This window comes from Gorilla gorilla, chromosome 7 (genome assembly GCF_029281585.2).
Source record: "Gorilla gorilla gorilla isolate KB3781 chromosome 7, NHGRI_mGorGor1-v2.1_pri, whole genome shotgun sequence".
NCBI classification, from domain to species: Eukaryota; Metazoa; Chordata; class Mammalia; order Primates; family Hominidae; genus Gorilla; species Gorilla gorilla.
The window spans coordinates 147,322,812-147,340,769 of NC_073231.2; the positions used below are offsets into that span (position 1 = coordinate 147,322,812).

Below are 17,958 nucleotides of genomic sequence, written 5' to 3' on the forward strand. Positions count from 1 at the left end.
AACACGCCCATCCTCCCAGAGGGTTCTCTGCACAGTGGGGACACACAGCATTGAACCGAAGGAAGTTAGAAGCTAAAGGAGGGATAGGAGAGCAGCCTGACAGAAAATTAGGGCATTTGCAAGGATGTCAGGATGGCAAAATGCTTCTTTGCATGTTAGGATATTTGCTGGAGTGCCTGCAATCTGTTAGGACGTTTCTAAGTATATTAGAACATCAAATTAAGTGTTAAATAATGGATGTTAGAATATTTATTAGAATCTTTTAATTCTAAAATTTTGATACAGTGTTTGTGAGAATGTTAGAGTATTAGCACAATGGTTAGAATGTTAAAATAATTTTAGTGGAAGATTTGTGGTAAGAACTTTTTAAAAGAATATTATGCTATTATACATCTGGCTAGAATATTTGTTAGATGAATAAAATCATTTGCTAGAATGTTAAACTTCTGCTTAAAGCTAGCATTTAGAATGTTTGTGAAGAAATTCAACTTGGAATGGTGGTTAGATTCTCAGAATACTACAATCTCAAGATTGGTAAAGACTTTGGAGCCATCTTCCTTCAATCAAGGGCAGGAATAAATGTGAGATAAAGGTAGCAGTGATAGTAGAAGTGGTGGTGGTGGTGATAATGATGGTGGTGCAGGGTCATAGTAATGCAGATGGTGATGGTGGTTGTAGTCATGGTGATGTGGTGGTCGTGGCAATGGTGGTTATGGTGATGGTGGTGACAGTGATAGTGATCATGATGGTGATGGTGATGCTTATGGTGATAGTGATGGTGGTGGTGATGGTGGTGATAATGTTGGTGGTGGTGACAGTGACCATGATGGTGGTGATGATGATTACAGTGATCATGATGGTGGTGATGATGTTGGTGGTGATGACTGTGGGGGCGGTGATGGTACTAATGGTGGTGGTGGTGATGATAGTGATGTTGATGATGCTTATGGTGATAGCAATGGTGGTGGTGGTGGTGATAATATTGGTGGTGACAGTGATCATGATGGTGGTGACGGTGATGGTGGTGATGATTGTGGGGGTGGTGACGGTGGTGATGGTGATGATGCTTATGGTGATAGTGATGGTGGTGGTGATATCACCACCAGGTGATAATGTTAGTGGTGGTGACAGTGATCATGATGGTGGTGATGATGATTACAGTGATCATGATGGTGGTGATGATGCTGGTGGCGATGACTGTGGGGGCGGTGATGGTACTAATGGTGGTGGTGGTGATGATAGTGACGGTGGTGATGATGGTGGTGATAATGGTGGTGACAGTGATCATGATGGTGGTGATGATGATTGCAGTGATCAGGATGGCGGTGATGATGTCGGTGGTGAGGGAGATGGTGGTGATGGTGGTGATGATGATGCTGGTGGCGGTGGCGGTGGTAGTGGTGGTGATGATGCTTGTGGTGATGGTGGTGGTAGTGATGATGGTGATAGTGATGCTGGTGGTGGTGGCTGTGATGGTGATGGTGGTGATAATGGTGGTGGTGACAGTGACAGTGATCATGATGGTGGTGATAATGCTGGTGGTGATGATGACAGTGAGGGTGGTGATAAAGATGTCATGTATCCAAGACTACATGAGGAGTTAGGGGCAAACTTGGGACCAGAACCTAGGCCCAAAGTGTCTGTTTTCCAGCTGGAACCTTCTCAGCCCTGTGGTTCTATGATGGTTCTGTGATTAGCAGACCCTCCCATCCTCTCCCTTCTACTGCTGCCGTCTGTCTGGGGAGAGCCAGAGCTGGACACCCATGGTCTGTGTGCAGGGACCACATGGGGTGAAGCAGCTGTCCCTTCAGTGAAACTCTTCCTTCCCGGCCCTGCCTCTGCCTTCAGGGCAGGTTCTGCAGGGTAAACTGCAGCCAAGTAAGGTATTCTTCCTTCTGGACACAAACAGTGAGTTGGCCCTAGGGCTTTAGGTTTTCCACACTAAACTTCTAACTGGCCTCAGCACACCAATGGCTTGCAACTGCTGCTGAGAGCACGGGTTCTGGAGTAGCTGGGGCTGGATCAAATTCCAGTGGGGCACTGACTAGCCCTGTGCCATCATTTCTTCATCATTTGGTTCAATTCAGTTTATAAAACTTGAGGAAGGGATGTGGTAATGTCTGTGAAGCCCCTGGCGTAGGTAATAAGTAGGCATCTAATGTGTGCTGGCCCCCCAAACTTTCCTGGCTCCACCTCAACAACATGAGAGAGAGTGAGTGAGCGCATTTACCCACCACTTCCCACTCCCCAGATATGTGGTGTGCTCTGGTCACGCCCCTGCCCTGCCCTCCACTCTAAGGACTTTGACCTTGATGACTTGGAAGCTGCAGAGCTGGAAGATGTGGTTCTTTGCCATCTCCTGGGGGCCCAGGGGAGTGGCCTTCTGGTCTCTGCTGTTCCAGAGTGGGGCTCCGTCCGAATGGGCCTGGAAGAGCTCCTTGGGGGCCTGTGATTCTGCCTGCAAAGCTTCTCCTGCTGGCCAGGGGCAGGGTGGGTGAGGGCAGGGCGAAGGTGGTCTTGGGGTCTAGTTTGGGACAGGGCAGGGTTAGGGTAGGGTCATTTGTAATCAGGGTCAGGCCTGTGCCCAGTTTGGGGACTGGGATCAGAGTGGTGAGGGTCAGGGCGAGGCCATTACAGGGTTATGGCTCAGATCCGGGTTGGGTTTGGGGGTAAATCTGGGGCAAGGTTGAGGTCAGAGGTGTGGGTGTGGGTCTGCCAGAGGTTGTAGCTGGGGTGGAAGTTGGTGCTCAGAACTCACAGAACTCACCTTTGTGGTACATCAAGAGCTGGTAGAGATGGCTCGCCCCTTCCAGGCTGCAGCACTGGGTGGCCCTGTCTGGGTCCTGGCACAGCATCCCCAGTATGCCCACCAATTGCCCAATCCTTTTGAAGTCCTCTTTTGGCTGTGTTAAGAGTACGGGAATCATTGATGGCAGAACCTCCCTGCAGAGCCCTGCCACACACTCACCCAGCATGGCCTACATCAGAGGTGACCCTCCAACAGTGTGGCAGGGCTGGGACTGGGGGCTGGGCAAAACATTCAGTAATCAAGAAAAGTAATATTTTAGGTGGCCGGGCGCAGTGGCTCACACCTGTAATCCCAGCACTTTGGGAGGCCGAGGCGGGTGGATCACGAGGTCAGGAGATCGAGACCATCCTGGCTAACACGGTGAAACCCTGGCTCTACTAAAAATACCAAAAATTAGCTGGGCATGGTGGTGGGCGCCTGTAGTCCCAGCTACTCGGGAGGCTGAGGCAGGAGAATGGCATGAACCCGGGAGGCAGAGGTTGCAGTGAGCCGAAATCACGCCACTGCACTCCAGCGTGGGCGACAGAGCGAGACTCCGTCTCAAAAAAAAGAAAAAAAAAAAAAAGAAAAGTAATATTTTAATGCACTATTTAGAAAAATCAGAATAAGTGCAAAAAACTCTGTGGTGAGCAAAATCTCAAAACTGTAAGTAAAGTCAGGATCTGACCCTGGTTTTGCATGTCACCTCACCTGTCCTACCCTCATCCTGGCCCTGGTTTAATAAAACTTTATTTACAAAAGCAGGTGGTCAGCCCATGGGCCATAGCTTGCCAAATTGAGTTTTAAAAACATCACATGAAAACATGAATCATCTTGATTACAGAGTTTTTTGTTTCTGCGGTAAATTTTGTGCGCAAGGTGAGTATCTTGCTTGCCTTACCCTGGTCCAGTCCTCTGATGTTGAAATGGATTTTGAGTAAATTGAAGCCACTTTAATTGTCCTCCTCCTCCTAGGGGTGCAGGGTCTTTCCCTTGGCAGAACAGTCCCCCCTCCTTCCGGCACTTCTGCCTCCTGCCCTCATTAGACCAGGCAGTCACCAGGCATTAGGGCAAGGAACTTATTTCCCCATCCCCCTGAATATGCCTAGGGAGTTAATGCGGGTTTGGGCTCATACTCGCGGAAGCGCACTCTCTGACAATGCGCTGACGCAACTCAAGGGCAGTAGCGACAGATGAGGGCTGTGAGCCATGTCATGATAGGGGCTGCACTGGCGGAAGGGTGGTGGGGTGGCCACTCCATGCAGCAAGGAACCCCTAATCAGGCGCAGGGCCGTACAGTTTACCAGCCTTCTCACGGCCTCCGCCCCATCTGAGCTCCACCATATCGCTCTAGGGAGGGGTCATTTCCATTCACTCTACAGGTGAAAAGCTGGGGCTCGTTGAGGAGAAACACCTGTACAAGGCCTCAGGTGCATAGACAGGTGCTTAGCTCCAGGGTCAGGGTTCAGGGTTCAGGGTGACCTGCCTTCAGATCCCAGCTGTGAGGCCTCGGGCAGGTCCTGCCCCTCCCTGCCTGTTCCCTCAGTTGCAAGGAGATTGCCTGGGCCGCCAGTCAATATGGAGCCCGGCTGTGCTGTCGGGTATTCAGGGATCCACTCTGTCCTGGAGGCAGGTGTCCAGGGGGCCTTGAACCCTATGAACCCTGGGAGGATCTGGGAGGAGGGCGGCTCTGGCTGGGCCCTTGCGATCCAGGGCAGGAGGCCCAGCCGGCAGAGCGGGTGCGGGACGTGGGACCGGCGAACCGCGTACTCACGTCCAAGTAGCCATTGTGGTTCAGGAATTTGAGGAGGATCATGCAGCTGTGCACAGCCCGCTGCCGCTCATGCGCCTTCTCCGACGCCAGCCAGATGTACAGGTGCTGTGGGGCGGGCAGGGTCAGGGAGAGGATTCTGCGGGGCCCTCGGCCCAGGCCCCGCCCACTCGGCCCAGGCCCCGCCCACTCGGCCCAGGCCCCGCCCACCGGCTTTGACGCCCCCCCCGCTACCCGCAAGGCTCCATCCATCCTCCGCCAGGCTCTGCCTGCTGCACTTACAAAGGCATCTAGAGACTGGTACGTCAAATAGTTTTTAAGCCAAATCTGAGCTCTTTATTAAGGTGATATATGATTAGATATATAATTAGTGGCTCTGAAGTAGGATGAGGGTACCTGGTATTTGGAGATTCTGTGACCCAGTGGTGTCCCAGAAACACATCTGTGCCTTCCCCAAGACGCACTGGGCTCCTCTGCACTGCTCACCTTTGCCCTGCGTGCCCTCTGCCTGCTGGGCCCCTCCCTTCCCTTCTCTGCCTGTGGCTGCCTTAGTCCTCAGCCAGGGCTGCAAGAAGTCCTGTTGGGCTTGACCTCTGAGCCAGAGCCAGCCTCCCCTCCCTGGGCTTCCGCCTGCCCCGGGACTGTCATTGCCTGCTCTGGTCTGTCTCCTGACAAGGTGAGGGAGGGCAGGGGGGGAGTGGGGGCAGCGGGTTTGGGAGACCCTTCAGGGGACACTGCAGGGGAAGTTCTCTAGGAGGGGAGGGCGGGACCCTCATCAGCCTTCTTTCTTTCTTTCTTTCTTTCTTTCTTTTTTTTGAGGCAGAGTTTCTCTCTTTTGCCTGGGCTGCAGTGAAGTGGTGAGATCTCAGCTCACTGCAACCTCCATCCCCCGGGTTCAAGCGATTCTCTTGCCTCAGCCTCCTGAGTAGCTGGGATTTTAGGTGCCCACCATCATGCCTGACTAATTTTTTTTTTTTTTTTTTTGTATTTTTAGCAGAGATGGGGTTTTACCATGTTAGCCAGGCTGGTCTCAAACTCCTGACCTCAAGTGGTCCACCCGCCTTGGCCTCCCAAAGTGTTGAGATTACAGGCGTGGGCCACTGTGCCAGGCCTATCAGCCCTCTTTCTACCAGGCCACCTGCTGTCTCTCCCTCCCCAGTGCCCCAAACCACTGTGATCCCTAAGTGCGGGTGGTCCTCACCCCTCCTGGTTCCTGGACCACTCGAAGCCCCCAGGTCCCGCCCTGTCTCCTCTGGGATGCCCTCCTTTGGAGTCTGGCCATAGGCTGAGGACCCCTCGGCCCCAGCCGACTGGCCTCCCCGCAGCCTCACCGACAGCAGGAAATGCAGCTCGTCGGCGGTGGGGTCCTGCATGATGAGGCTTTGCAGCATGAAGTCCAGCGCCTCCATGGTCCTGCTGTACAGGCTCTGTGTAGAGACGAGGGTGGTCAGGCAGTGCCACGCCCAGGTGGACGCAGGGCTTGAGGAGCGCCTACTTCCTGCATGTGCCGGGCTGCTCACCACTGGGGCTTGCCACTGTGCCTGCGAGGGGGCCGCCATGGCCCCCATTTGGCAGATGTGGGGACTGGGTGGGGAGGCCTCTGGTGATCACCCAAGGGCACAGGTATCTCAGTGGCCCGGACGAGTTCATTCCTAGCAGGGCTAGCTTCACAGGAGGGTGCCCTGAGTGGTCCCAGGGTCCCTGGCTGAAAAGGGCCCTGTGCTGGGTGAATGCTCTGGAGGTTCTTAGGTTTGAAGCAGGGGCTGGCATCTTCATTTTGCCCAGGCCCTGCCAATGACGCAGTGGGCTGAGTTCTAGGTCTTACATGCCATGCTCCTAATCTTTACTGCTTTACTGCTTTGCTTACTGCTTTACTTCAGGGAAGGAGAGGACCAGAGAAATGCCCCCAGCTACCCTCCCTTCAAGGGCCCACCAGGAGCAGAGCCCTGGGGCTCTGGTCACTCAGTAGGTGCCCTGGGGAGACTTACTTTGCCTCTCTGAGCTTACTTTCCTCACCTGAGAATGGCATGAAGTCAGCCCTACCTGCCAGAGTGGAGGCAGGCAGGGGATTGGAGTCAACAGGAACCCCAGCTCAGTGCTCCCAGCTCCCAGCGCCGGACCGCCAGACACCAGGTGGCACTCCCTGGGTGAGCCAGCCTCAGTGTCACCGTGTCATCAGGTAACGGGGTCATTCTGAACTGCGGTGGGATTGGGGTGTGGCCAGGGGCCACCCTTCTGGAGGGCTGTGTTGCCCTGGTCCCAGGACACCCTCGTTCTCTCACCACCCCACCCTAAGTGTCTGTCTGTCTAGTTCCAGCCTGGACTCACCCTTGGGGGGTAGGGTCGGGGTCCAAACCCTGCCTCTCCCACCAGACAGCCTCATTTCTCTGAGCATTTCTTTACTCTGGGGCCGCTGCTGGGAAGGTGAGATAACTGATCTAGGGCCTGGCACCTAGCAGGGGCTCAGTTAACACTGGCTCTGGCCACAGGCCGAGGACCGCAGACACACTAGAAGCCAGGCACGGTGACTGTGCCCAGGAGCCACTCATGTACCCAGTGGTGGCCATGAGCAATGGCAGGCGTCTCTCTGCAGGGGTGGCTTTTACTGAACAGAACCCAGGAAGGGGTGGCCACTGGCCAAGTGCTGAGAGCAATCCTGGAGTTCCTTCCCCCAGCCTCCTGGGGTGGCAGGGTGGGCTGGGCACGGCCTGGGCAGGGCACCACCTCTGAGTAGCTGTGTGGTGAGACTGAGCCCACCCTGCAGGGAAGGTGACTCACTCCAGGTGTTGCAGGGACCCCTACAAGGTTGGGGAACTCATCTCCCCTCCTCTCCGCTTCCCTTGGGCTGCTGGGGAGCTCAGCGAAAACTCAGACCTGACCCTGCCACATAGCATGGCGGCCAAGGCCTGCAGGGCTGGGCAGCACCGGCTTGCCAGCCTCTTCCCGCTGGCTCTCAGGGCTGGCAGGGAGGGAGGGAGGCCACACGCGCCACTGTTTACAGGGTGCTCCTCCACGCCACTGCTCACCCAGTGTCTCAGTTCAGTCGCCAAGTGTTAAGTACCATTGGTCCTGTTAGTATCACCCCCATTTTACAGGTGGGCAAACACACTGTGGCATATAGCACACAGCAAACCTGTAGGTGCTCAGAGCAGTGAAGAACTGCCCTGGGTCCCCAGCCCTGGTGCGTCCAGCCTGCCCGCTCCCGAGCCACGGGTCACACCTGGATGTTGGGAGGCTCCACAAAGAGGCAGGTGTGCTTCTCCAGGGCATCCAGCAGCGGCAGGGCAAACACGCTGCAGAAGCAGGTGGACAGGAGCTGAGACTTCCTTTCCAAGTCTATGGGAGGCCTCAGCTTGCTGTTGGGAAGACAGAGGGCCATTAGCATGGGGCTGGGGCCTGGGGAGGTCCCTGAGTGGCGTCTGCCTTCATCCCTGCAGACTTCAGGCCTTCAGCTGTTCACAGAGACTCTTGTGCACACATCTGCCTCCCTGGCCCACCTGCCTCTGCAGGGCCTTGAGCTGGGGCATCCTGGCCAGGTGATGTCCTGGTCCATCTCTCCTCTCAGTCCCTGGCTTTAAATGCCACCCTGATGCTGTCTAAGGAGCATCTCCATCTTGATGCATTCCCCCAGGGTAGCTGCACCTGCAGCCCGCCCCATCACAGTGGACTGCAGTGCCATCCTCCTTGTAGCTTGGGCGAAGCCTCAGCACCTTCTCCATTCTTTTCCCTCCCTCGAAAGCTGCGTCCAGCCCTCCAGCAGCTCCTGACAGCTCTACCATCACAATTTATTCGACATTTAAGGACTTCTTACTCTTAATCAGAACACTTGTTACTTTTCTCCTGGATTGTTCTAGGGAGTCCTTACTGGTCCCCCATTTTTTCTTGGAAGCTCCATCTACTCCCCACACTGGATCCAGACATTCCTTCTCAAGTGTGACTCCCCCAAGGCCCCACCTCGCTCAGGCAAGAGCCAGTGCCCTGCAGTAGCCCGGACGACCTTCCCTGTGGCTCCCGGGGCCCTCATGCATTCCAGTCCTGCCACCCTGGCCCTCTGCGGGTCCTCCAGCAACCCTGCTGCGCACCAGCCTCGGGGCCTTTGCACCCGCTGTCCCTTCAGCTGGAAACTGCAGGGCTACTCTCTCACCCTTTCAGGTCTTTGCCCAAAAGTCCCCTTTTAGGGCCGACTAACCCAGCCTCAGGCTGTATCCTGGAGCCTAGAAGAGCATGGGGCCAGTGGTGGGTGCCCAGTCCACCAATATTCAGTTAATCAATTCTCCTTGCAGAGTCTCCTGTAGCCCTTAACTCATGAGGATCTTACCTCCCCTCCACCTCGCTCCCCCAGCTCCATCTGCCTTCAGGCAGCAGTGTCAGCTGTCACTGAGATGTGTGGTTTGCTCACGGTCTGTCCCCATCCCCCAAGGGTCAGCTCTTAGAGAACAGGGATGTTCCCTGCTGTCCCACAGCTGGGTCCTCAGACCCCAGAATGGTGCCTGGAACACAGAATGGTGCTCCATTTCTGACCTCTCCACCTTGCTGCCTGCCAGCTCCAAACCCAAGTGGAGAGGCTGCTGCGTGGCACTGAGGAAGCCCTGTGTGAGGCGGGGGGCCTACCAGAGGCTGGACGCGATGTGCATGGTCTGCTGGCGACTCCGCGTGCACAGAGTGTCCTGGGGCTCCTTCTCCATCAAAACCTGCAAGTCCCAGGTGGCACCAAGCCGCTCAGGCCTGGCCCGTCCCCCTTCCGACGCCACGTCTCCCCACCCTGGGAAGACCTCAGTGCCCAGCATCCCCGAGAACCGCAGGATTACGCTCTGGCCCTTCACCCGCCCAGAGAGGCCTCTGTGAGCTGCCCCACCAGGAGGGCAGAGCACCAGAGCAAAGCCACTGGAGTCAGGTTAGGACATGCCCTAGAAACCCACCCCACTCCTTCCACAGGGAGTAAACTGAGGGAGGCTGCCCGCCTCACCCAGGGCCTGGAACACACCATCAGACACTGGAGGAGCTCGGAGGTCTGGGAGAACCTGTAGCTGTGGGCGCCCTCACTCCGGCTCACCGCACCTATCAGCATCAGGGTGGCTGTGAGGAAGCTCTGCTTCAGGGTCTCGTCCTGCAACGGGGGACAGGGTCAGGGCCCAGGGCACGGGAGTGTGCAGTGGGAGCAAGAGCGTGAGGCTGTGATCCAAGGGGCAGCAGGGTCATGGCTGAAGGGGACAGCAGAGACCACCCACTGGGGCCGCACCTGGGGGGCTTCTTAAGGGGTGGGGCTGCATGGTTTTAAAACTGTAATTTACAACGTTTAAACACTGGGAGAATGCCTGTAAGTCTCTTGAGATGTGGCAACCCCATGCCCCAGGGCCACAGCAGCGGCGACCCGGGGCAGCGATGTGGCTACTTTGGGGTGGGGGCAGCCCTGCAGGGCCCCTCACAGTGACCTGGGCTGGAGGCCCTTGGTGTGAGGTGTGGAGTCAGGGGCTTGTCATCAAGGCATGAATGGACGTCAGCCTGGCCTCTCCGTACCCATGTCCCCCACCCCCAAAGTGAAAACCCAGGGTTTGCTTTAAGAGGAGAAGTGAGGGTAGAGGCATCATGAAGCCCAGAGAACTTTCGGTGGGACGGACGGACGAAACCTGGGGCCACCAGAAAGCTGGGCCTGGTTCCTCATGATTCCAGGGTGGGGTGGGGCATGGGGGTGGGCTCCAAGGCCCTGGGAGGTCCTGGAATTCTCTGCTCTGAGAGGCTGGTGGGGCAGCTCTGGGCTGGGGTCCGGGACTCGGTCTTGGTGGGGAGGGGCAGGTGTTGGGATGTTGCAGGGGCAGCCAGGGGCCTACCCAAGAGCTGTAGTGGAAGTAGAAGACCATCCTGGACACGATGTTGTCCACCCACGGGAGGATGTGGGCCCGGGCTTTGGCTGCCACCTGGCCGTATGCCAGGAGGATGGTGCTGCTGGCCCATTTCCAGCGCAGGTCCTCCGAGTTCTGGCCCAGGGGTGGCAGGCAGGTGAGGAGTGTCAGCACCCCGCCTTACCCTCCTCTGGGGAGCTGTGGAGGTGGTTGCCCGGCTCTAGCAGGGCCCTGGGGGCAGGTGTCTGTCCTGAGGGGCAGTGGGCCTCCATCTCCTCAGTCAGAAAACAAGGGGACTAGGACTGGCTCTTTGGGGGATGGCTTGGGCCTTGTTAGGGCCACGGTTTGGGTGGGGTGTTAGGGTGGGGTGTGTGTGGGGCGCTCGTCTCTGCTGGAGCTGGCTGGGGTCCAGGCCCCTTGCCTTCCCCTCCTTGTGGGGGCCCCTCCCACACCCACCTGAACGGGGTGGGTGAACGGGGTAGTGTCCTGGGAGTCCCCAGAGGCTGGCCTTCACAGAGGGTGGGGGTCTTGCTGTCCCAGCCCCCTGCTGGTCTCTGAGGACCCCTGAGCCAGTACCTTTGGGGAGGAGCTGTGGAGACTCCATCTGATGGGCCTGCTCCTGCCAAACTTGTCCAGGACAGCCCAGACGTCATCCAGGTGGCATGTGGCTGCCAGCCCCAAGGTCAGAGCCAAGCCCTGTGGGTCGGGGATCAGGGTCACTCATCAGGGGACCCCAAAGTCCAGGACCGAACCCGGCTCCTCCCCTGGCAGGAGGGAAAACAGGGGGAATGGGACCGCCAGAGGGGGTTGGGGCTCATCCAGGGCCCCAGGGCAGCCAGCACCCACCCCACTCTGTCAGGACCTGTGACCGAGCCCATGCCAGGGGACACACGGCTTATGGGGCCTGGTGGGGGGAGTGAGGGGCGTGGGGGGCAGAGGTGAATCCCTGGAGGCCCATTATCCCTCACTGCCGGCTATGAGCAGGCTATGCCGGAGTGGGAACGAGGAGTTGTGTTTAAGAAGGAGGAGGAGGGCTACGCTGCGGCTGAGATCACGGCTGTAACTGGGGTCAGGGGTTAGCCTGTGATCAGCGTCAAGGTTCAACTGTAGACCAAGGTCAGAACTTAGTTTGTGACCACGGTCAGGGGTTGGGGTGAGAAGAGGGAGAAGGCTCAGGCTGTGGTCAGGATTAGGGCATGGTGTGAGACCAGCCATCAGGCTCAGCCTGTGGTCAGGGTCAGGTGGTGGTGGGGACAGGGTGGGGCCTGGGTCCTCACCTCCCTCTGCTTGGGCCACTGGTGGGATGTTTCCAGGAGGGCTTGCAGGTGTCTCCTGACCGTGGCACCGTTTTTTTTTCAGCTTGAAGGATTAGCCCATAGTAGGTGAACAGGAAGGCCTGTGGGAAGGGCAGCATCTTATCCTGTGCTTGACCCCCCCCGAGGTGGCCTGCCACCTCCTCTGAGCAGCTGCCCCTGACCACACTCGCTTGGCCTCCCTCGGCCCCTGCAGCCACCGCAACACCCGGCTGTGGACTGTCCAAGCCTCTGCCTGCGGCTGCAGCGAGTGCAGCTCAAGTCCTGCTGTCCAGGCCCCACCCCTGCCTCAAGTCCACCAACTTCTTTCTAGGACCCTGGGTGTCCTATGGACAGAGCCCCTGGGGCTGTGTAGGGGGCAGGCAGGGGCTGCTCCTGGAGGCAGGGTGGGGCTCACCTTCTCAGGGGACTGCTCCTGTTGGGTCCAGCTGGGCGTGGTGAGTGTCCACAGCAGCTCCTTGGACCACACATCCGTGCTCAGGAACGGGACTGACTTGATGGCCATCTGTCAGCAGAGGGGCATGGGGGGCTGGAGCTGTCTGTCCCTCTACCTGAGAGCAGGGCCTGGGATTCTAGCTGCCCCGGCCCACCCTGGCCACCCTGAACCCTGATTCCATCACCCCCTTGTCCCTCCCTTCTTTTGAGTCCCCAGCGCCCAGCTCTCTTCTTTGTTCTATGGTTCTCAGGGACAGGGAACTCATTCCTGAAGATTCTTTCTGCAGAGGGGTTCAAGGTGAGGCTGGAAAACCAGAAGGCTGGAGACTGGAGTCCTGACTGTGTCCTGGGCACCACCCAGGAGTCTCCGACATAGCAGATGATTAGTGAGTGTCAGCTGAAGGTGGCCCCTCTGCGGTGGGTGCCAGGAGGGCAGGGCCTCGTCTGGTTATTCACAGCTGGATCTCCAGCACCCTGCATGGTACCTGGCACACAGCAGATAGGCCATTAATTTTATAAATCAATGAATGAGAAATCAAATGAATGAATGAACTGTCCCTTCAAAATATAAGGTCCTGAAAGTTCTGTTCCTAACATCACGTGATTTTATAACGATGACTGCAATATTTCTCAATTTCAAGTGTTCCCAGATTCTGTGATTCAATATTTCCAAAGTTTTTGATCCCAAGATTCTTTGGGGGTGGGTGATAACCTCCAAAATTATGATCCCAAACCCAAAAACCTTAAAAGCAAAGATTGATAAATGTGAAGATAAACATTTAAAAAAGCTGGTTCAGCAAAATTACTATAAATTAAGTGGAAAGATGAAACAAAGTTTTGTTTTATCTTTGTTGCTGCCTATTGCCAAGGGTTAACATCAGAGATCAACAACCCACACTTTATAAATCGATAAGAAGATGACAAACAAGACATTGTAAAATGATGAAGGGATACATACATGATGAAGACACTGTAAACTCAACCTTGCTAATACTTAAGGAATGAAAACTAATGTAATGTTTTGACTAAGATTGGCAAACAGTCAAACGCTGACTATCAGCAAGGAAGTGTCCTTTGGTGGGAGGGTGATTGGATCTGCATTTTTGGAAGGTTTTTTCAATCTCAATTAAAAGGCAATGTCAATATCAAAGTTGAAAATATACACAATTTCCCTAAGCAACCCCATTTCTAGAAGTTTATCCTAAAGGAATACTAAATGTGTGATGCTGTGAGCACGAGGGGACATCTTGTGGGGCAGAAGACACAGGTGGGACCATTTGCATCCTCCTTGGAATTAATCCCTTGGTCCCTGGAATGGAAATCCGCCCACCACTTATGGTAGAATCTGGACGAGCTTGTCTGCCCAGGATAGACCTCTTCCTGGCCATTTGTAAAACACTGGGGTGCAGCGGGACCTGGGGGGGCTGTCTCACCCACAAAACAGGTGATGGCAGAATGTCCATGAAACCCCAGCCCCCCAGGAAGCCCTGAGGTCCCCCAGAAGGTCCCCTCCCCCAGACCTTTACTGTCTTTGTTCACTGCTGCATATAACAATGCCACAGTTCCTTGTCTAAAATTCAAATTCCCAAGCTCAGAAAATTAAACATTTTTCCCCCATAGCTTTGTAGCAACCTCATTGGATAGCAGACACTGAGCCATGCCGACGTGATGCGATTTGTGGGACCTGGTGTGACTATTTGCTTCTGATTGGATAGCAGACACTGAACCGCACTGACGTGATGCGATTTGTGGGACCTGGTGTGACTATTTGCTTCTGTAGCAGGGATGCCAATCTATTTCATTCTACATCTGCCCAGACCCTCTTAAGGATGTTCTTGGAATATACAGTGTGTATATCATATTACCTTTTAAAAAATCGAAAATATTCTGAATTTTGAAGCACATCTCTTCCCCAAATTTTTAATTTTTAAAGTTTTAAGTATTTAAAAAATTGAGATATTTTAACTCACAATGAAGTGCACAGATCTTTACCGTAGAGCTCATGAATCCAGCCCACTTAATTTACATCCTCTCAGGATATAGAACATTTGCCACCACCCCAAAAAGCTCTCTCATGCCCCTTCCTGGTTAAGCTCCGTCACTACAAAACTGTTCTGATTTCCCTGCCGATGAGTTTGGCCTTTTCTAGAATTGCATGTAATTGGAAGCAGGCAGTCTGTGATCTTCTGTGTCTGGAACTTTTTCACTCAGCATGTTTTTGAGATTCATCCATGTCGTTGCATGTGCCGCAAGTTCACTCCTCTTTTTCTATTTTAACTTTTATTATTTCATTTCCTTTGTTCAGGTTTAACTTGATCCTTCTCTAGTTTCCTGAGATGGACACTTAGATGATTGACTTTAGATCTTTTCACGGGGATGTGCAGCATACTGCCCGTCTGGGTTGTTTCCAGTTTGAGGCTAGAATGAATAAGGCTGCTATGACCATTTTTGTAGAAGTAATTTTGTGTATGGATGTTTTCACATCTCTTGAGTAAAATACCGAAAAGTGGGATTGCTGAGTCATATGTTAACTTCAGAAGAAAATGTCAGTTTTCCAAAGAGGTTGCGCCATTTTCCCGTCCCGCCCTCAACGTTCTGCTGGCTCCACGTCCTTGCCAATGTCTGTTGTGGTCCTTGTTTCACCTGTGTGCCCTTGGCAGAGACATGGAGGCGGCTCCTTGTGGTTTTAACTGAGCCTTCCCTGAGGACTAACGACGCTCATCGTTTTTTCACTTGCTTATTGGTCATTGAGATGTCTTCCTTCCTGAGGTGCGTTGTGGATTTTTTGCTCATTTAAAAAATTGACCTCTTTGTCTTTTGCTTACTGAGTTATACAAGTTCTTTATTTATTCTGGATATAGCCTCTTTTCCAGTTTGTGAGTATTTTCTCCATGTCTGTGGCTTGCCTTTTCATTTTCTTAGCATTATCAGTTGATGAAACGTTTTAATTTTAATGAAATATAACATCATTTTTTAAATCTTTATGATGATTACTTTCTGAGCCCTAATAAATATCTAGTTACCCTAAGGCTGGCAAGATTTTCTCCCATGTTTTCTTCTAGACACTTTTGAGTTTTACCGTTTACATTTTAGCCTTTGGCTCCATCTGTAATTAATATTTGCGAATGGTTTGAACTAGGCACTAAAGTTCACTTTTTTTCTTACATATATGAAATAGTTTATAAGACTTTCCCCATTGAACTGCTTTGATATATTTTTCTTTAAAAAAATCAATCAACTGTTTACGTATGGTTTGATATTGGATTTTCTATTCTGTTCAATTGATTTATCTGTTTAACCTATGCCAATGCTTCATGTCTTGTTTGCTGTAGCCCTATAGTAAGTCTTGAAATCAAGTAGCCAATTTCTTGCAACTTTTTTCTGTTTCATAATTGTTTTGGCTATTCTAGGTTCTTTAAAATTTCTTTATAAAAATTTATTCTATAGCTTATATTTAATCCTACAATATAGTTTTCTGAGATTGATTGGCATTGCATTCAATCTACAAATAAATTTTGGGAGAATTGACATCTTACCATTATTAAATCATTTTGTCCACAAACATTGTATGTTTCCATTTTTTAAGGGTTGTTTTAATTTCTCTTTGCAATGCTTTGTAACAATATTGCATATATTTTGTTGCATTTATCTTTGAGTCTTTTATATCTTTAATGCTGCTGAAAATGTCATTTTTTAAGAAAAATTTTATTTTCTAATTATTTGTTACCAGTATATAGAAGTTCAATTGATTTTTATATATCGATCTTGTATCCTGAGATCTTGCTACATCCAAGTATTAGTAATTATTAGTTCTAGTATTTTAAATATGATTCTGTAAGATTTTCTATGTGTATAGTCACATTGTCTACAAAAGAGATAGTTTTACTTTTTCAATTGCAATCTCTATGTCTTTTTTCCCTTCTCCTTTTTCTTACCTTATTGCATTGGCTAGCAACTTCAGTGTAATGTTGAGTGGAAGTGGAGAGAAAGGACACCTCTGCTTTATTCCTGATCTTAGTGGGAAAGTGTTTGGTCTTGGATCATTAATTGTGTTAACTGTAGCTTTAGATGTCCGTTGTCACATTGAGGCAGTTTCCTTCTACTCCTAGTTTGTTGAGAGCTTTTATCATGGACAGGTATTGAATTCTGTCAGATGCTTTTTCCACATGATTTTTTATAAATATGACCAAACTTTTTTTACTTTATTCTGTTAATGTGTTGAATTGCACTTATTGCTTTTCAAATGTTAAATTGACCTTGTGTCCCTGGGATAAGCCCTCCTTGATCATGGTGTATTATCTTTTTATTCAATTTGTTAATATATTGTTAAGATTTTTGAGTCTATTTTCAGGCAGGTGGTGGCTCATGCCTGTAGTCCCAGCACTTTGGGAGGCTGAGGCGGGCAGATCATGAGGTCAAGAGATTGAGACCATCCTGGCCAACATGGTGAAACCCCGTCTCCACTTTAAAAGAAAAAAATACAAAAATTAGCTGGGGGTGGTGGCATGTGCCTGTAGTCCCAGCTACTTGGGAGGCTGAGGCAGGAGAATCACTTGAACGCGGGAGGCAGAGGTTGCAGTGAGCCGAGATTGTGCCACTGCAGCCTGGCATGTGCCTCCAGCAACAGAGCAATACTCTGTCTCAAAAAAAAAACAACAACAACTATTTTTGAGTCTATTTTCATAAAATATATTGGTTTTTAGTTTTCTTTCTCTTTTTGTAATGTCTTTGGGTTGTGTAGCCCTCATAAAATGATTTAGGAAGTTATTCATTCCTCCTCTATTTTCTTGAAAACATTTGTATAGAATTAGTACTATTTCTTTTTTAACTTTTTGATAGAATTCACAGTGAAGTGTCTGGGCTTGAAGTTTTCTTAGTGAGAATGTTTTAAATTATGATTTCAATTTATTTAATAGATATAGGACTATTCATTTTTTGTTTCTTGCTATGTCAGTTTGGTAACGTGTTTTTTAGAGAATTTGTCTATTCAATCTAAATTATCTAATTTATTGAATATTTCATTATACTTTTTAATGTCTGAGGGATGTGTAGTGTTCCTTATTCCTTTCTGAAATTGGTATTTTGTGTTTTCTCTCTTTTTGATCAGTCTAGTGAGGGGGTTTATCAATTTACTTATTTATTTATCATTTTTTAAATAGAGATTGGTCTTGCTCTATTGCCCAGGCTGGAGTGCAGTGGTTTGATCCCAGCTCACTGCAGCCTTGAACTCCTGGGCTCAAGTGAGCCTTCTGCCTTTAGCCTCGTGAGTAGCTGGACTACAGGTATAAGCTTGCCTGGCTAAGTTTTAGAAGTGTTTTTTTTTTTTTTTCTTAAATCTCATATTCAACCCTAATATAAGTTTTTTTAGAGACAGGTTCTTACTACGTTGCTCAGGTCGGTCTTGAACTCCTGGCCTCAAGCAGTCTATCTGCCTCAGCCTCCAGAGTAGCTGGCATTACAGGCATAAGCCATGGCATCTGGCTCAATGTATTGATCTTTTGGTTCTAGTCATTCTCTGTTTATCTCTTTTTGTTTCTTTGATTTCTGCTCTAGTTTTTGTTATTCCTTCCTTCTACTTACTGTAAGTTTATTATCTGCTCATTTTTTGGCTAGTTTCTTAAAATAGAGGCTTAGATAATTGATTTTTTACCTTTCTTCTTTCCTAATATAGGCATTAAAATATAAATTTCCTTCTAAATATTGCTTTTTATCGCATCCCACTGATTTTCATATGTTGCGTTTCATTATCATTCAGTTCAAAATATTTTCTAATTTTCCTTGTGATTTCTTCTTTGACTGATGGGTTATTTA

At 51.1% G+C, this 17,958-nt stretch overlaps 1 protein-coding gene across 1 annotated transcript in view; it reads right to left on the bottom strand.

Moving 5' to 3' along the window:
• LOC101134497 (maestro heat-like repeat family member 5) overlaps nucleotides 1-17,958 on the bottom strand; it is a 72,153-nt gene that overhangs the window by 34,246 nt on the left and 19,949 nt on the right. The window contains 12 exon segments of the mRNA XM_019032685.4: nucleotides 2,309-2,475; nucleotides 2,768-2,903; nucleotides 4,563-4,667; nucleotides 5,891-5,986; nucleotides 7,693-7,915; nucleotides 9,171-9,250; nucleotides 9,544-9,666; nucleotides 10,388-10,534; nucleotides 10,976-11,095; nucleotides 11,677-11,751; nucleotides 11,754-11,795; nucleotides 12,110-12,217. Of these exon segments, the coding sequence (XP_018888230.4) occupies nucleotides 2,309-2,475; nucleotides 2,768-2,903; nucleotides 4,563-4,667; nucleotides 5,891-5,986; nucleotides 7,693-7,915; nucleotides 9,171-9,250; nucleotides 9,544-9,666; nucleotides 10,388-10,534; nucleotides 10,976-11,095; nucleotides 11,677-11,751; nucleotides 11,754-11,795; nucleotides 12,110-12,217 (1,422 nt within the window).